Genomic DNA, 19,753 nt, shown 5'->3' with positions numbered 1-19,753 from the left:
CCTTGTAACCGCCCCCGGTGTAAAACCTGTCCCATGCACCCTCCCACCACCACCTACTCCAGTCCTGTAACCCGGAAGGTGTACACGATCAAAGGCAGAGCCACGTGTGAAAGCACCCACGTGATTTACCAACTAACCTACCTACACTGTGATGCATTCTATGTGGAATGACCAGCAACAAACTGTCCATTCGCATGAATGGACACAGGCAGACAGTGTTTGTTGGTAATGAGGATCACCCTGTGGCTAAACATGCCTTGGTGCACGGCCAGCACATCTTGGCACAGTGTTACACCGTCCGGGTTATCTGGATACTTCCCACCCCTATCCGAACTCCGGAGATGGGAACTTGCTCTTCAATATATCCTCTCTTCCCGTTACCCACCAGGCCGCAATCTCCGCTAATTTCAAGTTGCCACCACTCATACCTCACATGTCATTCAACAACATCTTTGCCTCTGTACTTCCGCCTCGACTGACATCTCTGCCCAAACTCTGTCTTTAAATACGTCTGCTTGTGTCTGTATATGTGTGGATGGATATGTGTGTGTGTGCGCGAGTGTATACCCGTCCTTTTTTCCCCCTAAGGTAAGTCTTTCCGCTCCCGGGATTGGAATGACTCCTTACCCTCTCCCTTAAAACCCACATCCTTTCTTCTTTCCCTCTCCTTCCCTCTTTCCTGATGAGGCAACAGTTTGTTGCGAAAGCTTGAATTTCGTGTGTATGTTTGTGTGTCTATCGACCTGCCAGCACTTTCGTTCGGTAAGTCACATCATCTATGTTTTTAGATATATTTTTCCCATGTGGAATGTTTCTCTCTCTCTCTCTCTCTCTCTCTCTCTCTCTATATATATATATATATATATATATATATATATATATATATATATATATAAAAAAAGAAAGATGATGAAACTTACCAAACAAAAGCGCTGGCAGGTCGATAGACACACAAACAAACACAAACATACACACAAAATTCTAGCTTTCGCAACCAATGGTTGCCTCGTCAGGAAAGAGGGAAGGAGAAGGAAAGACAAAAGGATATGGGTTTTAAGGGAGAGGGTAAGGAGTCATTCCAATCCCGGGAGCGGAAAGACTTACCTTAGGGGGGAAAAAAGGACAGGTATACACTCGCACACACACTTGGGATATGTGTGTGTGTGTGAGTGTATACCTGTCCTTTTTTCCCCCTAAGGTAAGTCTTTCCGCTCCCGGGATTGGAATGACTCCTTACCCTCTCCCTTAAAACCCACATCCTTTTGTCTTTCCTTCTCCTTCCCTCTTTCCTGACGAGGCAACCATTGGTTGCGAAAGCTAGAATTTTGTGTGTATGTTTGTGTTTGTTTGTGTGTCTATCGACCTGCCAGCGCTTTTGTTTGGTAAGTTTCATCATCTTTCTTTTTAGATATATTTTTCCCACGTGGAATGTTTCCCTCTATATATATATATATATATATATATACACGAGGGTTATTCCAAAAGTAAGGTCCGGTTATAAAAAAAAAATCAAAACTAAAATGTTTTTTCAAAACAATTGTTTTATTTACATTCCTTACATCTTTATCTATTTTTCTACATAACTTCCATACTTATTTAAACATTTGTCACATCGTTCAACAAGCTTTTGAATGCCCATGTTATAGAAATCGGCCGCCTGTGACGATAACCAGTCCTTAACTGCTTCTTTCACTTCATCATCTGTGTCGAAGCGCTTGCTGCCGAGAAACTCCTTTAAGTAACGGAACAGGTGGAAATCACTTGGCGCCAGGTCCGGATTGTAAGGAGGATGGTCCATCTGTTCCCATCCAAATTTCTTGATCAGAGCTTGCGTTTCATTTGCAGTGTGGGGTCTGGCATTGTCATGCAACAACAAGATTCCAGACGACAAAAGACCACGTCGCTTATTCTGGATTGCACGTCGAAGTTTAGTCAGGGTAGCGCAGTAGGCGGCTTTATTAATCGTTGTTCCTCTCTCCATAAAGTCGACTAACAATACTCCACGTCTATCCCAGAACACAGTCGCCATAACCTTACGTGTTGAGATTGTCTGCTTTGCCTTGACCTTGACTGGCGATGACGTGTGACGCCATTGCATTGACTGACGTTTAGACTCTGGAGTGATGTGAGAAACCCATGTCTCATCCCCTGTGACAACATTGTCTAAAAGACTGTCACCTTCCTTATGATATCGCTCCAAAAAATCAAGAGCAAAAGCCATTCTTTTCATTCGTTGGGGCTCAGTAAGCAGCCTGGGAACCCAACGGGCACACAATTTGTGAAACTTCAAATGTTCAGACACAATTCTGTACAAAGTTGTTCTACTCACATTCGGAAAATGCATGTCTACGTCTGTAATAGTGAATCGGCGATCTTCACGAATTTTTTTGTCAACCGCATTGACCAAATCGTCTGAAATCACTGATGGTCGGCCACACCGTGGTTCATCGTGCACATTATCCCGTCCTTCATTAAAAGCTCGCACCCACTTGCGCACTTTACTGTCGCTCATTATGTTAGGACCGTACACTTCAGTAATCTGCCGATGGATTTCCGCCGCTGAATTGTTTCTTGCAGACAAAAACCGTATCACTGCCCTTACTTCACAATCGGCGGGCTGATCAATTGTCTTAAACATTGTAAAGTGACACTGTGAACTACACTCAGCAACAGTAACAAAGCGAATGGCGGCATTTGACGCGCAAGGCTTGCCGGGAGTCGGCGCATGCGTGTTTTGTCATTGGCGCCAAATTTCAATAGTTACGGCGAATCGGACCTTACTTTTGGAATAACCCTCGTGTGTGTCTATATTATATATATATATATATATATATATATATATATATATATATATATATATATATATATATATATATATATATATATAAAAAGAAGAAAAACATGCACCCTTCAACTCAACCCCTGAGCCACTCCAGCTCCCTCCAGTACCACCACCAAGTCTTTCACCTGTGAAAAACCCATACGTAGAACAATTCCAGGTTTTGAGCCACAGGCAGTCACATAAATAAGATTGAACTTGTAGCTTCAACAGCTGCCATTCTTTCCACAGTAAAAAGTCTCTCCCATACAGTGTAACCACATCTAGAGCAACAAGCACTCCCCAGCCTTGCCCAGTATGCTAAGGCATAAACAGGCACTGTCCTCCAATCTTAGTTCATTAACTGATCTCCCACATGTTCCTAATTGTTCAATCATCCCAATTTATTAGATGCTCAGAAGCATCACCCTAATTCTGCAGTACCACCCCAGACTGAAACACCCTGTCACATAGTGCACCTGATTCCCCCTCCTCCCCCCTCCCCTCTTTTCCAAATACCAGTTTCTCAGTTTGCATAGCATAGATGATAATTGTCTATCCAACACACCCTTTAATCATTGAAACCCACTGGAGTCTGATTCCACTAGGCTGTCAAATACCTTCCTCCACCCCTGTCACCATGCCTTTCCTTTCCACCCACTTCCCAACAGGTACTCACCACCATCACTGTTACCTCTGCAGTTGACCTGTTCCTGTGATCTCTCCTGCTCCCTCATAACAAGTAACTTATGGGACTTTCCTTCAACACAAAGAAATCTCTGGTGCCACAGGGCTATCTTGTTCCACTGCTCCCTCTTGCTCACCTGGACATTACCCTTCACATTCCTGTCACCATTCCAGATTCCATCTCGCTTACATGCCTGTCGACTGTTAAAAACATCAACTACAGGGACTGTTCTTACCTTTACTCCTTCCTATATTAAACAGGTTGTACTTTTAACAGCCAGACCTAAAAGTACAACAACATGAATTACGATGGATTGCTACACATTACATAGAGGAGATACACTGAGCAGCAGACACGTACATTTAAAAGTAGGCTCTTGGATATTATCAAGCTATTGGACTAAGTCCTTCCTCAAGTTGGGTTGCAGTGTCTGGAACCGACAGTGTTTTTGTTTTTCCTTTTTTGTGTGTGTGTGTGTGTGTGTGTGTGTGTGTGTGTGTGTGAAGTTGGGTTGCAGTGTCTGGAACCGACAGTGTTTTTTTTTTCCTTTTGTGTGTGTGTGTGTGTGTGTGTGTGGGGGGGGGGGGGGGGGTTAGCCATAAGAGGCACCTCAACGCTTCGTCTATGTGCTGAGTAGCAATGTATCATAATTCGTATTACTGTTATTCAATCACCAATTTTCCATTGTTTGACAAACAACTATACATTTTCTTCTTTGACAGTGAGAATCTGTTATCATCTACAGCTATCCTCCAAAAAACACCTAACTGTGTGTGGTAGAGGATAATTCTGGTAACAGCACCATTTTCTGCCCTTTCCTGTTCCATCCACTAATGGTGTGTGGAAAGCATGACTGTCAGGAAACCTCGATAGTGTTGTGTTGTAACTACAATAAAGCCAAAATCTGAAAGCAGGGTCATCAAAGTAGTAAAACACTTGGCACTGAAACTCCAATGTACAGAGAGAACACAACTGCTGCTATTTCTACAAACACTAAATATTCCAGAACATGCAAACAGCACAAACACAAGAAATTTAAGGTCCATCCACGAATGATAAATTATGGCTGGTGATCAGATCTGAACTGGTGACCCAAAGCATGCCATCCAGTGACACTACTGCTAGTCCACACTGCACACAGCACAGTTCGCAGCAGTATGACTTCTAGTTCCTCCAGTTCTCTCATGACGATCATTTCATGAGATGTATGTACACGAAATTAATACGTTGTCTGTCTTTCTCAGAACAATATTAACAGTAAATCTCTCTGTGATGCACAATGCTTCTCTTTTAGTAACTTCAATTGGAATTTGGTGAGCATTTCCATATCTTATCACACTTACTAAATGAACCAGTGGCAAACATACATCACAGTTGTTTGGATATTCTCTACCTCCTCCATTAATCCTACTTGCTAAGGGTACTCGAGAACTGATTGAACCAGTGTATTGTAAGCCATTTTTATTGTTGATTAATTACATATCATTCGTATTCTTCCCATGAATCTCAGCTTGGTATCTGCAATTCAATATTATATATATTGTATATTATGAAAAGGATAATTGCTACTCACCGTTTAGCAGAGATGCTGATTTTTCTTTATGTGGAACTGGGTTCTGAGAATGTGTAAGGAAACTTTTCGATACCAACACAGAGCACTGTGGAGCAAGGCTCCACAGTGGAGGGTAAAAACACACAAAAATACATAAACAACATAGAAATATGTTTGAAAAAATTTACAGAAATACACATCATCTCCACTGCATGGAGAGTAGCAACTATTTTTTCTTAATATGATCATTCCATTTTAGGCCACTCTTGGTGGTAACTTCTACATCCAGTGGTTTATAGTCTATAGTGAAATCTAAGGGCAACACATCCTTTCATCTATTTATGCACAACACATTAGATTTACTTATGTTAAGTGTCAATCACCTATGTCTGTCCCTGCATGTCTGACAGTTTGATGTGTGGAGTTCTATGTGCTATGCTGAATGTTGTTGAATGTTTGGACAATGTCTTGAACATCACCTTTGTTTTCCCCGTCAGTGATTAGAAATGTATCATCTTCTGTAGAAGTTAACTTTTGAATGCATGTTGGCTTGTAAGAGGAACTAGAAACTGATATCCACAGAAAGAAACTTGGGGAAAACCTACTCAACAACAATAGTGGAACAGGTTCAACCAACATTTCCAAAATTTTGACAAAGTACTTAAAGCATTCTCACAATCTACAATTTCAATGCACAGCAATTTACATAACCAATCCCTTTCATTTCCCAATAAGTTTAACCTACAACAAATATGTACGATATGTTGTAACCTTTTTTACATAATATTACCATTTAATATAACAGAATTGTGCACATGTCCAAATTCTGTTGCAGCCCAGTCATATTTATAAAGTAGAAGAAAAACACATTTGTGTATGTATAATCACCTAGGATAATAGCTGAATTATGCACATAATCATATTCTTAGGCAGCCCATTCATCTTTTTAAAATGAAAGAAAACCATTTCTGTACTTAACCATTTAATATAATAACCGATTTGCAGTGTAGAGTAACAAATAACCTAGCTTTAGGTATGGCAACTCTCAGTCATCTTTGTATCTAATGTTCAAAATGGCTCTGAGCACTATGGGACTCAACTACTTAGGTCATAAGTCCCCTAGAACTTAGAACTACTTAAACCTAACTAACCTAAGGACATCACACACACCCATGCCCGAGGCAGGATTCGAACCTGCGACCGTAGCAGTCCTGCGGTTCCGGACTGCAGCGCCAGAACCGCTAGACCACCGCGGCCGGCTTTGTATCTAATGTAGCAAGCATATTTGTAACATGTATGTCATCTTTGACGTGATAGTGTACGCATAGCACACAGGAGGTCATACAACAAGCTGCAATATGCACTTTTTATGATGCTACTGTCCCTGTAAGTACAACTTACTGTCACAAGTTAATGTTTTCAAACTTTAAAAGCACCTTTCCTAAAGCACAGTTTTTATCACTAGTAAAAGACATAACATAACCTATATTGCCCTTTGTCTGCTGCTGTGAAAATGCTTCACTGCTCTTCACTAACACCAGCTATGAAAACAATTTTCCACATGAAGATGATGTGAACCACTGAAATGCATAGTGACAAAGTAAATAAGGGATTGCTGTAGAAAACTGTTTTACTTGTATTTATCAACAGCCACAGCCCTCATATAATGCTGTCCTTTATGGATGAAATATTCTTCAGTGAGCTTGTATTTTGCTCAGTCAGCCAGAATGCACAGCTATGTCAAATGCCTTCCAGAATCCAAGGAACGTGACATCAAGATGGGCATCATTATCCATGGTCCTCTGGACGTTGCGGACAGAGTGACCAAAGTACACAAAAACTTTGTTTCTTGTCTTTATGTTGATTTCTACCAAAATGATATTTGTTCCCCAAAAAGGTGATAAAAGCAAGCATAGAATATGTTCCATAAGACTACAAGACTGATGTCAGTGATATAGTCTTATACAATAATTGCAAGCTTATGTCCCATGACCATTCTTGGAAACAGGACTTACATGCACTTTTCTCCATTTTCTTGGTACACTTTACTGTCCCAGTCATTTACGATAAACCATTGCTAGGAGGCGAGAGTTCTTTCAAGTACTCCATATAGAGTCACATAGATTACTTCATCAGGTCCACATATAGTTTCTTTGTTGAGCTATTTTCGTTAATTTTCTGCTACGCAATGGCTTATATCAATTTGGCATACAGTAATGATTGAAAGAAGGAACCCGATTACTATCTTCTGTAGTAAAATAATTTTGGAGGAATAGTGAATTCAGTATTGCAGTATCCTTTCTGTGATCTTCCATTAGAGCACTAAGCTACTGAGTAGATGATTTTAAATGGTTTATTGATTTACACAAGACCAAAATTTTTTTAATATCCATTTGTCAGATCAATTGGCAAAATTTTATTTTTAGTCCAACTGAACCCTTCTCACATTGCACTTTAAGATCACTTGGTGTCATTCAGATATTTTTTGTTAACAAGTGTTTAACTTCGCTTAAATCTGTGCCAAAAATCTCACCGCATATGTAACTTTCTAATACAACTACTAAACCACAGTGTGTCTTTTCCATCTCACTGCAATTACGTATGTAAAGCATCCCATAGAATCATTGTGAATATGGACACAATGCACCTATACTTATCAAATGCCAGCAGATATGAGAATGACATTGTCAAAAACAGATATGTCATCTCACTGTCACACCTCCATTTTACTTTCATAATTTAAACTTCCATCCTCTCTGAATGGTATTGAGTTGTCTTTCCATTTATTTCTTAACTTAATTCTTATGGATATGATTCAATATTTCTTTTATTTCCAATTTTTTTTTTTAAATTAGCACTAGTGTAATTTAGTTGTTCTAAAACTTAATTGTGTCACATTATTTATTTTATTTCTATCAGGAGTTGTTAAAATCTCTATTATGTAGTTCCCTATTGTTGGCCAATTTTCTCACCAACGCACTACTATAACAACTTTAGCTTCTGCTTATTCACTGTACCACTAATAAATTAAAACAAAACAAACAGCAGTATTTGGAATATTATAGTATTTTCAAACCAGAGATTAGAATTAAAACTTTAAGATACATACCAACATCAAATTCTTGTACAACAACATATTCTGAGCAACCAGACTGTTCATAATCAAGTGGTACAACTCCAACAACCTGATCACCAACTTTCAAAGTAGTCACATCAGACCCAACAGCTTGAACAACACCCGAGATGTCAAATCCCAAACCCATGAATTGTTTCTTGTTTGCTCTTGCAAGTATCTGCATTACAGCAATGTGGTCAAACTGAGTATCAGGCAGGCCACATGCTTTTACTTCGATAAGAATCCCGTTTTTTTCCAGGTCAGGCAGTGTCACCTGTAAACAAGTAGAAAAGACAATATGAAATAAATAAAAGGAGTGGGGATGAAAGTAGGTAACATTGACGAGGGTGTGAGACAGGAATAGGTGAATGACAGGAATCTGTGAAAATGATAATGACACTTTTAACGTCTTGTGACACAGGAAAACTACTGTACTCTTGAAAAGAAAGGTAAGTCCAATATTCACTAAGTTCATATTTCGCTGAGTATGTGAGAGGGCGCAATTTAACCAAATGCTTTCTTGAAGCCTAGAAAAACAGCATCAGCCTAGGTGCCTATGTCTACAGTGCTGTGTATCTCATGAACGAACAGAGCAGGCTGAGTTTGACAAGGTCTCTGCCTGCAGAATTCATGTTGATATTTACAGAAGATTTTCGTTCTCCAAAATTGTCATAATATGTGACAATCAGACACCTCACACAATTCTACACTACACCAACTTCAGCACTATGAGTCTGCAAGTACGTCCATCTATCCTAGGACCCTTCTCGAAAATGGAAATGAACTGCGCTTTTCCAGTCACTGGGTACCCTTTGTTGCTCCAACGACCTATGATAAACTACTGGTACAATTGGAGCAAGTTCTTTTGCATAATCTATGGAGAATCTCAAAGTATCTCATCCTATGCAAACGCCATTCCACTACTGAGCATTTTGAGTTTTTTTCCTATTACACAATCATTTATTTTTAAAACAATATGGAAATGATTGATTGCTATTATAACACAGAGGTGGCAATGAGACACAGAAAGGCACAATGAAAAGACTGCTTAATATTTAAGCTTTTGGATAAAAGTCCCCTCCTGAAACACATTCACAAAAGAACAACATGCAAACACATTGTTACTTTCTCTGGTTGCTGTGGCCCAAATCTCACTGTGGCTGACGAGAGCAGCAATTTGGGGTAGGGCATGGGGAGGGGAGGGAGGAGGCATGGGGTGGGGGGGAGGTGCAATAGCAGGGTAGGGAAGGGAGAAAAATGATGTGTTGCTTGTGGGAGTATGCAGGGGCATGGTATGGACAGGATATGGCTGGCTGCTAGGTGCAGAGTCAGAAAGATTTACAGTGGGTGGGAAGGACGAAAGAGGAGAGGAGAGAGAGAGACTTAGGGAAGTGGTATCTGAAAATGTTTTTGGATTTTCTCCATCTGTGTTCAGGGTTGACTACTCAGATAGTCTGCAATTTGTATCCTGTTACTCTTGTTAAGCAAAGATATTTTCCTACGTTCGTTCAACATTCCTTGTAACACCTGTAGTCACTGATGTTCTCACAGCCTTAAGATCACTGATGGCCTCCTCTATGTTGAGTGATTTGAAAATTTAGGTATGACTGCTGCTAGGTGGTCTAACAAGGAGAGGTCCTCAGTGGTGGGATTGACTTTTGACTTTTTGAAAGCATCTATACTGTGATGTAAATATCCCAGCTATCACGTACCACAGCCACTCATCCTGATAGGCCCTCATTTGTGAGTTATTGACCAAAAAAAATCTGAATTGCTTGATACTCAATACCATTAATATAGTAGCTTCTTATTTACTGGTTGCGTGGTGTAATGGATAGTGCAAGGCCTTGACATGGAGGAATGTAGTGGGTTCGAATCTCGTCAGATACTTTAATTTTTTTTAATTTTTTTTTTTTTTAATTTTTATCAAAATTATTTTGATCATTACTTTTATTCAATTAATTGGTTTAAACGTAATTTTATATTTCTATTCCTTTATCACATCATTTTACTCATCACATCAGCATCTTCATCTATCTGCTCTCATCTTTCTCCCTATTATTTTTTTTCCACTCGAAATCTGCGTTCACATGATTTTAAGTATTCATTTTGATTTAATTTCTTTCATTTTATCATCCTATTTTTTCATTCATGTTTTGCAGTCAGTATTTCTATTCCTCATTTTTCTTGAATTTGGCTTTACTTATAATCCCTTCTTTTGTTTAAATCTTCATCTCCACTATTTTGTAATGGTGTTGAGTGAATTTAGGCTATGTTTTAAATGTTTGTACAATGATTACCATAAAAAATTGTGCATCTTTCAATGAAAAGTACATGTTTGACACTATTGCACAGTCAGGATAAATAGATTAAATGCCTTTTGTTTTTTAACCAATAGATCGGCATTTTCAAATATTTAATTATTATAACAGATAAATATAATTAAATTCATATTCACAATAATTTCAATAATATAAAGAAAAAATGGGAACAAATGAAAAAATTCATACAATGACTGAAATGTGACAAAGGAATAGAAATAAAAAATTACATTTAAAGCAATTAACTTAATAAAAATAATGAGCATTGTCATTTCGATAAAGACTTAAAAATAAAAAAGATTTAAGGCACATCATGAGATTTGCACCTTCAGCATGTGAAGGCCTTACTATAGTCATTACACCACACAGCCAGTCTACTTAAATCTTAACACTATTGAGCACCATATAAAATTCCGAATTTTTTTCCATCTATTACTCACCAACAAGGTCACCCAAGTGTGAATGGCAGCAGGTGGTGATACCTGGGATCTTAACCTACATCACCGTATAGATGGTTTCAAAAAGTCAAGCAGACTGCAGTCAAGTCAAGCACTGCAGACCTCTCCATGTAAGACATCAAACTCCCAAGTCAGTTCTCGATCAATTTGCTTGAAATAATTAGGCAAAACACACAAGATATGCAGAACAATCTTATATAATCCATCTCTGACAGCAGGTTTCATTGGGTGACACTCATTCTATAGCAGGTCTATTTATGTTGCCTCCCCCCCCCCCCCCCCCCACCTCACCTCGCCAAATACAACAACAACAAGATCAGGAAAATCTAAAATGCTCTGCCACTGCAGCTCCTGATTAAAGTGGTTCAGAAAACATTTTATTATATATTTCACTATCCCTTATTGATTTATACACAGCAGTAAATAAACTGACATCACTGATTTCTACTTACCTTTGCAATATGTTTTCTAATCTAAATTTAGGATTTTGCTTCTATTCACTCACCCCTGACATATTGCACAAGGGAAAAGGGGGCACTACTACTCTCCATCAAGTAGTAATGGTTGAGAAATTTGTGTCAGATATCATCTGAGTTTCTAATTTAGATCTTTCAATAGGCACCTAGTGTTCTAGGTATGGCACAGCAGTTAGCCATGCTTGCATCCCAAGTGCAATGTTAGCTGCTTTCACCAATCCAGCCAACTGCTTAAAGAAATCAAAGATGGCCCCGAAAACCAAGGTGGCAAGCTAGTTGCTCCCCATGACTTCACTGGCTGCCAGTAAAGTCTCCTCTGAATTTCTGACAAGACCTCACAGCTAACATGCTGAATGCGCACTGGCCCACTTTCCTGACCTGTCTACTACTCTCCTGGGAAGCTCCATTACCCGCCCAACATTGGAGTTCCCAGTGAACAGCATACCGATCCTCGGCATTTGTCTGGAGTTGACAGGAACACTGACCACAGCCTTAAACAGATTCTAAGAGCCAGAAAAAATGGTGATTTGACTGCACCAAAGAATTTCTATGCAGACAGCATGGAAACATTATGCAGGACATAAGGATATTCCCAGATTTCAGGTTGGGGGTCAAAACTGCATCTTTGTATCTCTCTGACATTTGTCCTGTGTTTCAAATAAAATTAAAATTATTCTATGTAGAACTTGAATTTTCTTCTCTGACTTTCCTTTCTTCTGATGGATACTGGCGAATGAAATTTACTATCTCTCAAGTAGATCACGCTGGTTCTCTGGTAAATGCTACCTCCAATTGGGCCATAAGGTCAAGAGAATTTTTGTTTCATATGCTCTCAATTTTCTTTTAACTATTCTTAGCCAACAAGAGTGCTTGCCATGGATGTAAGTCCTCAGGAGTACAAGAACTTCTTTGGGGACCTTAATGACATAGGCTCATGTAAATTTTTATGTAATTAACTCTCCTCTCAATGTCATCGTCTAAGTCTTGTGAAACAGTTGGCAGACCCTTTTCAGTGAAATACTGAAACTTTCAGGGATGTGTCTCACAGTACTGTTGATTAGAAACATTACCACTATTAACTCATTTTAGAGGACCAGAACTAAAACAAATGGCATGCCATGACACTTCCACTCTCTCCAACTGATTAAGAATGTCGTAAGTCTGTGCAGGCTAACTGGAAAAGTTCATATATCTCTGTGGCACGTGATTCTCTCAGCTACCATCAATCTGTCTACTTGTTTAGTTGACACAGATGGCAACATACTATCCTTTTCTTTATGGAAGTATATGCCCATATAACCATACATATTTAGTGTGCCCCCTCTCGCTTTGGATTTTTCATATTTGATGTACCACAGACATAAGCATTATGTGAAATACATGTATTTCACATGCAAATACAAAATGCAAAATGCATATTTTTATTAGGCATCTGAAATACTTACAATATACATATTTTGTAATTGTAAATCGCAAAATGCTTCTCTTAATTTTTTTATTTCACACTTCACAGTTTTCATTCATTTAATGAGCCATTTCTTTAAACAAAAATAGTTCCAAGATGGATACCTTCGGTGCATATATCTGTCACGTGAATATAACCTTGAGACTAATTCCAGAATGAGATTTTCACTCTGCAGCCGAGTGGCAGATTAAAATTGTGTGCCGGACCAAGACTCGACCTGGGGACCTTTGCCTTTTGCGGGCAAGTGCTCTACTGAACGACCGACCCACGACCGACCCACGACCGACCCACGACCGACCCACGACCGACCCACGACCGACCCACGACCGACCCACGACCGACCCACGACCGACCCACGACCGACCCACGACCGACCCACGACCGACCCACGACCGACCCACGACCGACCCACGACCGACCCACGACCGACCCACGACCGACCCACGACCGACCCACGACCGACCCACGACCGACCCACGACCTGTCCTCACAGCTTCAATTCTGCCAGTACCTTGTCTCCTACCATCCGAACTCCACACAAGCTCCTCTGGGAACCTTGCAGAACTAACATTCCTGAAAGAAAGGTTTTTGAGGAGACATGGCTTAGCCACAGCCTGGGAGGAGGGGGGTGAGGGGTTGCTTCCAGAATGAGATTTTTACCATGCAGCAAAATGTGTTATTTTGCTGAACTGCTTCAGGCAAATGCCGGGATAGTTACTTCACCATCCTTCCCTAATCTGATGGGACTGATGACCTCATAATCCAATGGGACTGATAACCCCAGTCTTCGGTCCCTCAACCAAAAAACCAACCAACCAACCTACCTTTGGTGGAATGATAATGAAGCCATATAGGTGGAACTAGAAAGATGAAAGACATGAACAATCACTGCTGTTAAAATCAGTGAACTAAACAGTATGTAAAATGTTCACTAGCCAAACGTTTTTTATTTGAATAAAGCTATTGTGTAAATACGTATTTTGTATATACACTTGCAACAGAAAAAAAATGACCAAGTATTTGCATTTTGAATTTAAATACTTTTCATAATGAGGCAGATAGGCACAACAAAAAGCCAAGTAAGCTTTCGACTGCAAAGGCCTTCTTCTGAATGTGACACACACACACACACACACACACACACACACACACACACACACACACACACACACACACACACACACACACAATTTCTGGCTACCGAGAAGCGATTCTTGGTGTTGTATCTCCCAGGGGCACCCTGGCATGATCTCTGTGTGAGGCACCCCTGTGCATCTCAGAGTCCCAGATCAATTGTTTATAGCAACACAGAGCTGTAGTGCCAAACAGGCTGCGCAGTTTCCCTATGTGCAGTTGCCCCTGTTGCAACACTAGTTTTACACGTCACCGGGGTGGAGGCAGGGGAGGGGGAGAGAGAGTGTTTCGCTGAAGCCGGGAGTGGTGGTTTTAATAAAGCCAAGCAAGGTTATTTTAAGTGCACGATATCAGTGCACACTGGTATTCTGGATTGGGCTGCTGCACAGGCACCTGCTTTGAACGACTCACGAGATACGTCATTTTAGGTGTGTTCGGCACTCACATGCAACTGTTTACAATACCATTGACAATACTGAAATCACTACTTGGGCAATGGAGAGGACTAAAGCAAATATGAAAGATACTGCTTCCCATGTGGTACCTTTATGGTCTTTGTGTGTTTGCAGGTGGTAATTTGAATTTTTCCTCTTTTGCAGGATGATAAATTTAGTCATGGTACTGGATGGCTTACTGTGACTATTGTTTGTTGTGGAGGTATTGAGGGTACTGGTGATCTTTAAAGTTTTAATAACCATGGCCTTGGCAGCCAGACACAGTGTGGTTGGCGCCCGCGTGTGCACGTGAGTGAGTGAGAGAGAGAGAGAGAGAGAGAGAGAGAGAGAGAGAGAGAGAGAGAGAGAGAGAACATGCACGTGCTAATTGGCCAAAAGCTTACTTGTTTGACAGTCTTTTGTTGTGCCTATCTGCAACTCACCATCTCCACTATATGGTGAGTAGCAATCTATTCTTTCCATACACTGTCACTGTGTCATCTTGGATTTTCCATTGTTCGAATACTTTGGATAAACTATTTTTCACATCCCTAACCATTGGCTTTTCCAGATCTCAACCAAATGTCTCTTTCAACCAAACCTACAGTGTCAGCTACACTAAAGGTCAGTCAATCACCACACTTAAGATTTCAAGAGCGTGGTAGGAGACAGGGGAGGGGGGGTTACGATCACACACAAATCCTCAAGAATCAGTTAAACAAGACATTATAACTGAACATGCATTTAGTTGATTCTTGAGTATTGCTTGACAGTCTGAAACGATTACCAGATAGAATTAACAAGATAGCAAAGGTCTCAAGAAGAGAAACATATTTTGTTATGGATTCATTTAGTGAGCTCGACAGTGTTACAGAGATGCTCATTCAACTTCAATGGGAGGTGCTGCAAGTGAAACATTGTGTATCATGGAAAAGTTTACTGTTAAAATTTCAGGAATTCATATTCAAAGAAGAATGAAGCAGCAGAAGACCTCCTGTAACTTGTGGCTCACAACAAAACCAGGGCAACAAAATAAGAGAAATCTGACTTTGTACAGAGATTTACTGACAGTTGTGCAACATTTGCGACTGGAAAAAGAAGTGTGGTTAAATGATTATACTCTCAACTAAATACAGTTAAAGGCCATGAGGATTAAAAGAGCAGATGTAAAAGACTAGCAACACTGACTAATCCCCAGAGCAAAACTCCCAGGTTCATGAAACTTAAATCCGTCTATTGCTGGCCGAGCTCTTTGAGCTGCGACTATCTAGCCCATACATATCTCATATGTGTCATGCTGCAGACATGGTAGTTATGCAGTTTGCATCAATTTCTTTGGTAAGAAAGTCTTATGTGGATACTCTGTAAACAATCAGTGAAAAATGTACGGGACCACCATTATGATTTCAATGACATTCCCGTAAAGGAAATTTTTAAGAACAAAATACTACACCTATATTTATATCTGTATTCTACAAGCCACATAGCATATGATAGAGGTTTCTCTGTCTATGGCAGTCATTTCCTCTGCCTCTTTGCTGTTTCATTTGCAAATGATATGCAGAAAGAACAGCTGTTGGGAAGCCGTCATACACACTCAACTTTCTTTCCAATTTCTGCTCTCATCGTCATTCCACGACATACACTGAAGCACCAAAGAAACTTGTATAAGCATTCATATTCAAACACAGAGAGATGCAAACAGGCAGAATATGGCACTGCTGTCACCAACACCTATATAAGACAACTACTGTCTGGCGCAGTTGTTAAACTGTTACTGCTGCTACAATGACACGTTATCTAGATTTAAATGAATTTGAACGGGGTGTTATAGGTGGCGCACGAGTGCGTGACTAAGCATCTCTGAGAAAGCAATGAAGTGGGGATTTTCCCGTACGACCATTGCATGAATGTACCGTGAATTTCAAGGAATCCGGTAAAACATCAAATCTCCAATATTGCTGCGGCTGGAAAAAAATGCTGCAAGGACGGGACCAATGACGACAGAAGACAATCGTTCAACCCTTCAGCAAATTGCTGCATGTTTCAAAGCTGGGCCATCAACAAGTGTCAGCACACGAAACATTCAACGAAACATCATCAATATGGGCTCTCGGAGCCAAAGGCCCACTCATGTGCCCTTGATGACTGCACGATACAAAGCTTTATGCCTTGCCTGTGCCCGGCAATACATCATCGATATAGACTTTGAAGACAGCCTCATGAATCCATGGACCCTGCATGTCAGCAGGGGACTGTTCAAGCTGGTGGAGGCATGTGGCATGTGCAGTTGGAGTGATATGGGACCCCTGATACATCTAGATATGACTGACAGGTGACACATATGTAAGCATCATGTCTGATCGCCTGCATCCATTCATATCCATTGTGTCCAACGGATGTGGGCAGTTCCAGCAGGACAATACGACACCCCACACATCCAGAATTACTGAGTGGCTCCAGGAACACTCTTCTGAGTTTAAAAACTTCCCCTGGCCACCAAACTCCCCAGGCACCAACATTATTGAGTATATCTAGGATGGCTTGGTACTTGCTGTTCAGAACAGATCTTCACCCCCTCGTACTCTTGCTGATTTATGGACAGCCCTGCAGGATTAATGGTGTCAATTCCCTCCAGCACTACTTCAGATGTTAGTCAAGTCAATGCCAAGTCGTGTTGCAACACTTCTGTGTGCTCGCGGGGGGCCTACATGATATTACGCAGATGTACCAGTTTCTTCGGCTCTTCAGTGTATATGTAAGAGCAAGTACTATGTTGCATGATTATTCTTTGAACATATACTCTCAGAATTTGAATAGTAAACCTCTCTGTGTTGCAAAATGCCATTTTGTAGCTTGTGCTACAAAAGTTGGATGAGTAATTCTGTGGTGACCTCACACTTATTTAATAATCTTGATACAGAATACACTAAACTTCTTTGTATCAACTACATATCATTTATTAATCCTATCAGGTAAGGCTCTACTGAGCAATACTGCCATGAGCTATGCTGTATGCAGTGTGCTGTAGTGCTTGGTGTCACTGGCTGGCAGGCTGCGGGTTACCAATTCAAACACAACCAACAGCATTTTTTTCTATCTGTATCTTGGTGTTCATAATATACACGTTTTTAGTGCTAAATCCAGTACACTGCTGATGAACCTGCTTTTGGATTTGGACTTGACTGTGGTTATGACACGACACATTTTGGTGGAAATGCAGGGTACTTCAAAATGGACAATTCCCGAGGTCCATATTTTCAGGAAACCAATGGATTCCAAAGCAGCAGCAAGTCAGCTGGACATCAGGCATTCATCAGAGTATTCAGAGACACTAGGCCAGACATAGGGCATCAAGTGAAATTTGTGACCGGATTGAGGACTTTTTGGTAAGGAGGACATAGTATGTTACCTTGGATACAGAGTCATCACCATACGTACTAGAACTAACTTCAATGTGCTCCAGGGAAGTGTGTTGGGACTCTTGCTGTTCATGTTGTATATTAATGACCTTGCAGACACTATTAATAGAAACTTGACACTTTTTGCAGATGATGCAGTTATTTGTAATGAATTACCATCTAAAGAAGCAACATTAGTATTCAGTCAGACCTTGATAAGATTTCAAAGTGATGCAAAGATTGGCAACTTGCTTTAAATGTTCAGAAATGTAAAACTGTGCACTTCACAAAACAAAAACATAGTATCCTATGACTACAAATAAGTGAGTCACTGTTGGAATTGGCAACTCATGCAAATTCCTGGGTATAACACTTTGAAGGGATATGAAATGGAATGTTCTCATAGGCTCAGTTGTGGGTAAAAAAGGTGGTAGTCTTTGGTTTATTGGTGGTCTAATGAGGAGATGCAATCACTCTGCAAAGGACAACACTTACAAATCACTTGTGCGACCTGTTCTAGAACATTGCTCAAGTATATGGGACCCGTATCAGATAGGACTAACAGGAGATATTGAACATATACAGAAGAGGGCAGCAAGAATTGTCACAGGTTTGTTTAATCTGTGGGAGAATGTCACAGAGATGCTCAAGGAACTGAACTGAAAGAATCTAGAACGTAGATTTAAACCATCCAGATAAAGTCTGTTAAAGTTTCCAGAACTGGTTTTAAATGATGATTCTAGGAATATACTACCATCCCCTATGTATCGCTCACACGGGGATTGCGAGAATAAGAATAAAATAATTACTGCAAGCATGGAGGCATTCAAACCTTCATTCTTCCTCTGCTCCACATGCGAAAGGAATGGGAAGAAACCAGTACAATGAGATTAAAAGAGGCGGAAAAGGACCAAACTATGAGGTCATCAGTCCCTCGTTCCGAATAAAACAACGCCACAAGAGTGAGAATAAAACAAACGAGACAGACACCACAAAACGGAATGAAAGGAAAAATCACAAGAACGATGAAGGGCAACAAACATGTAAATGGACAAAAGGGGACAAGAAAACAATAGAAACACAAGAAATGGGATGAAGAGATTAAAACAATAAAGCACATTAGCATGGTTGGATGACCACGAGAATAAAAAAGGTGAAGCCAGCCACTCTGAAACACATTAAAACCTAGAAACACTAGGGTGGGGGACAAACAGGGACTAAGGACATGCACTAAAACTTAGATCAAACGATAAAACCCACCCTTATGAATAAAATGTAAAACTAAATCATCCGGTGAGGTGTTGTCAGATAACATTAGCGGCAATGAGTCAGGTAACCCAAGATTTCATTGCTGGGCAGTCAAAGAGGGATAGTGCACCAGAATATGGGCCACTGTCAACCGGGCACCGCACCGACACTTTAGCGGTCTTCATTATGCAGGAGGTAACTGTGGATCACCCAAGTATGGCCAATGTGGAACCAGCAGAGAACAACTGATACCCTGTAAGAGGCCCGGATGGAAGTGTTCCACACATTCGTAGTCTCCTTAATGACACGCAGTTTGTTGTGTGTACTGTTATGCCATTCCCTTTCCCAAAACCGAAAAACCCTATGGCATAAGTCAGAAAGCAGGTCAGGTTCAGAGATGCCCGTCTCCAGAAGCAGTTTCCGCTTAGCCTGTTTGGCCAGACTGTCATCAAGTTTGTTGTCTGAGATGCCGACGTGTCCTGGGGTCCACACAAACACAACTGAACAACGGAACCGGTCCAGGGCATAGATGGACTCCAGGATGGACGCTACCAAACGATGGCGAGGGTAGCACTGGTCAATAGCTTGTAGGCTGCTCAAGGAGTCAGTACACAGAAGAAACGATTCCCTGGGGCATGAATGG

General features: G+C 40.6%; 1 protein-coding gene across 1 annotated transcript in view; it reads right to left on the bottom strand.

Moving 5' to 3' along the window:
* LOC126419894 (quinone oxidoreductase-like protein 1) overlaps window positions 1-19,753 on the bottom strand; it is a 129,583-nt gene that overhangs the window by 49,305 nt on the left and 60,525 nt on the right. Inside the window, exon 2 of the mRNA XM_050087157.1 lies at window positions 8,168-8,447. Within this exon, the coding sequence (XP_049943114.1) occupies window positions 8,168-8,447 (280 nt within the window). The remainder of the gene's footprint in view (window positions 1-8,167; window positions 8,448-19,753) is intronic.

The sequence above is a fragment of the Schistocerca serialis genome, chromosome 9, assembly GCF_023864345.2.
Source record: "Schistocerca serialis cubense isolate TAMUIC-IGC-003099 chromosome 9, iqSchSeri2.2, whole genome shotgun sequence".
Lineage (NCBI taxonomy): Eukaryota > Metazoa > Arthropoda > Insecta > Orthoptera > Acrididae > Schistocerca > Schistocerca serialis.
This window is presented reverse-complemented; position numbering and strand designations above follow the sequence as displayed.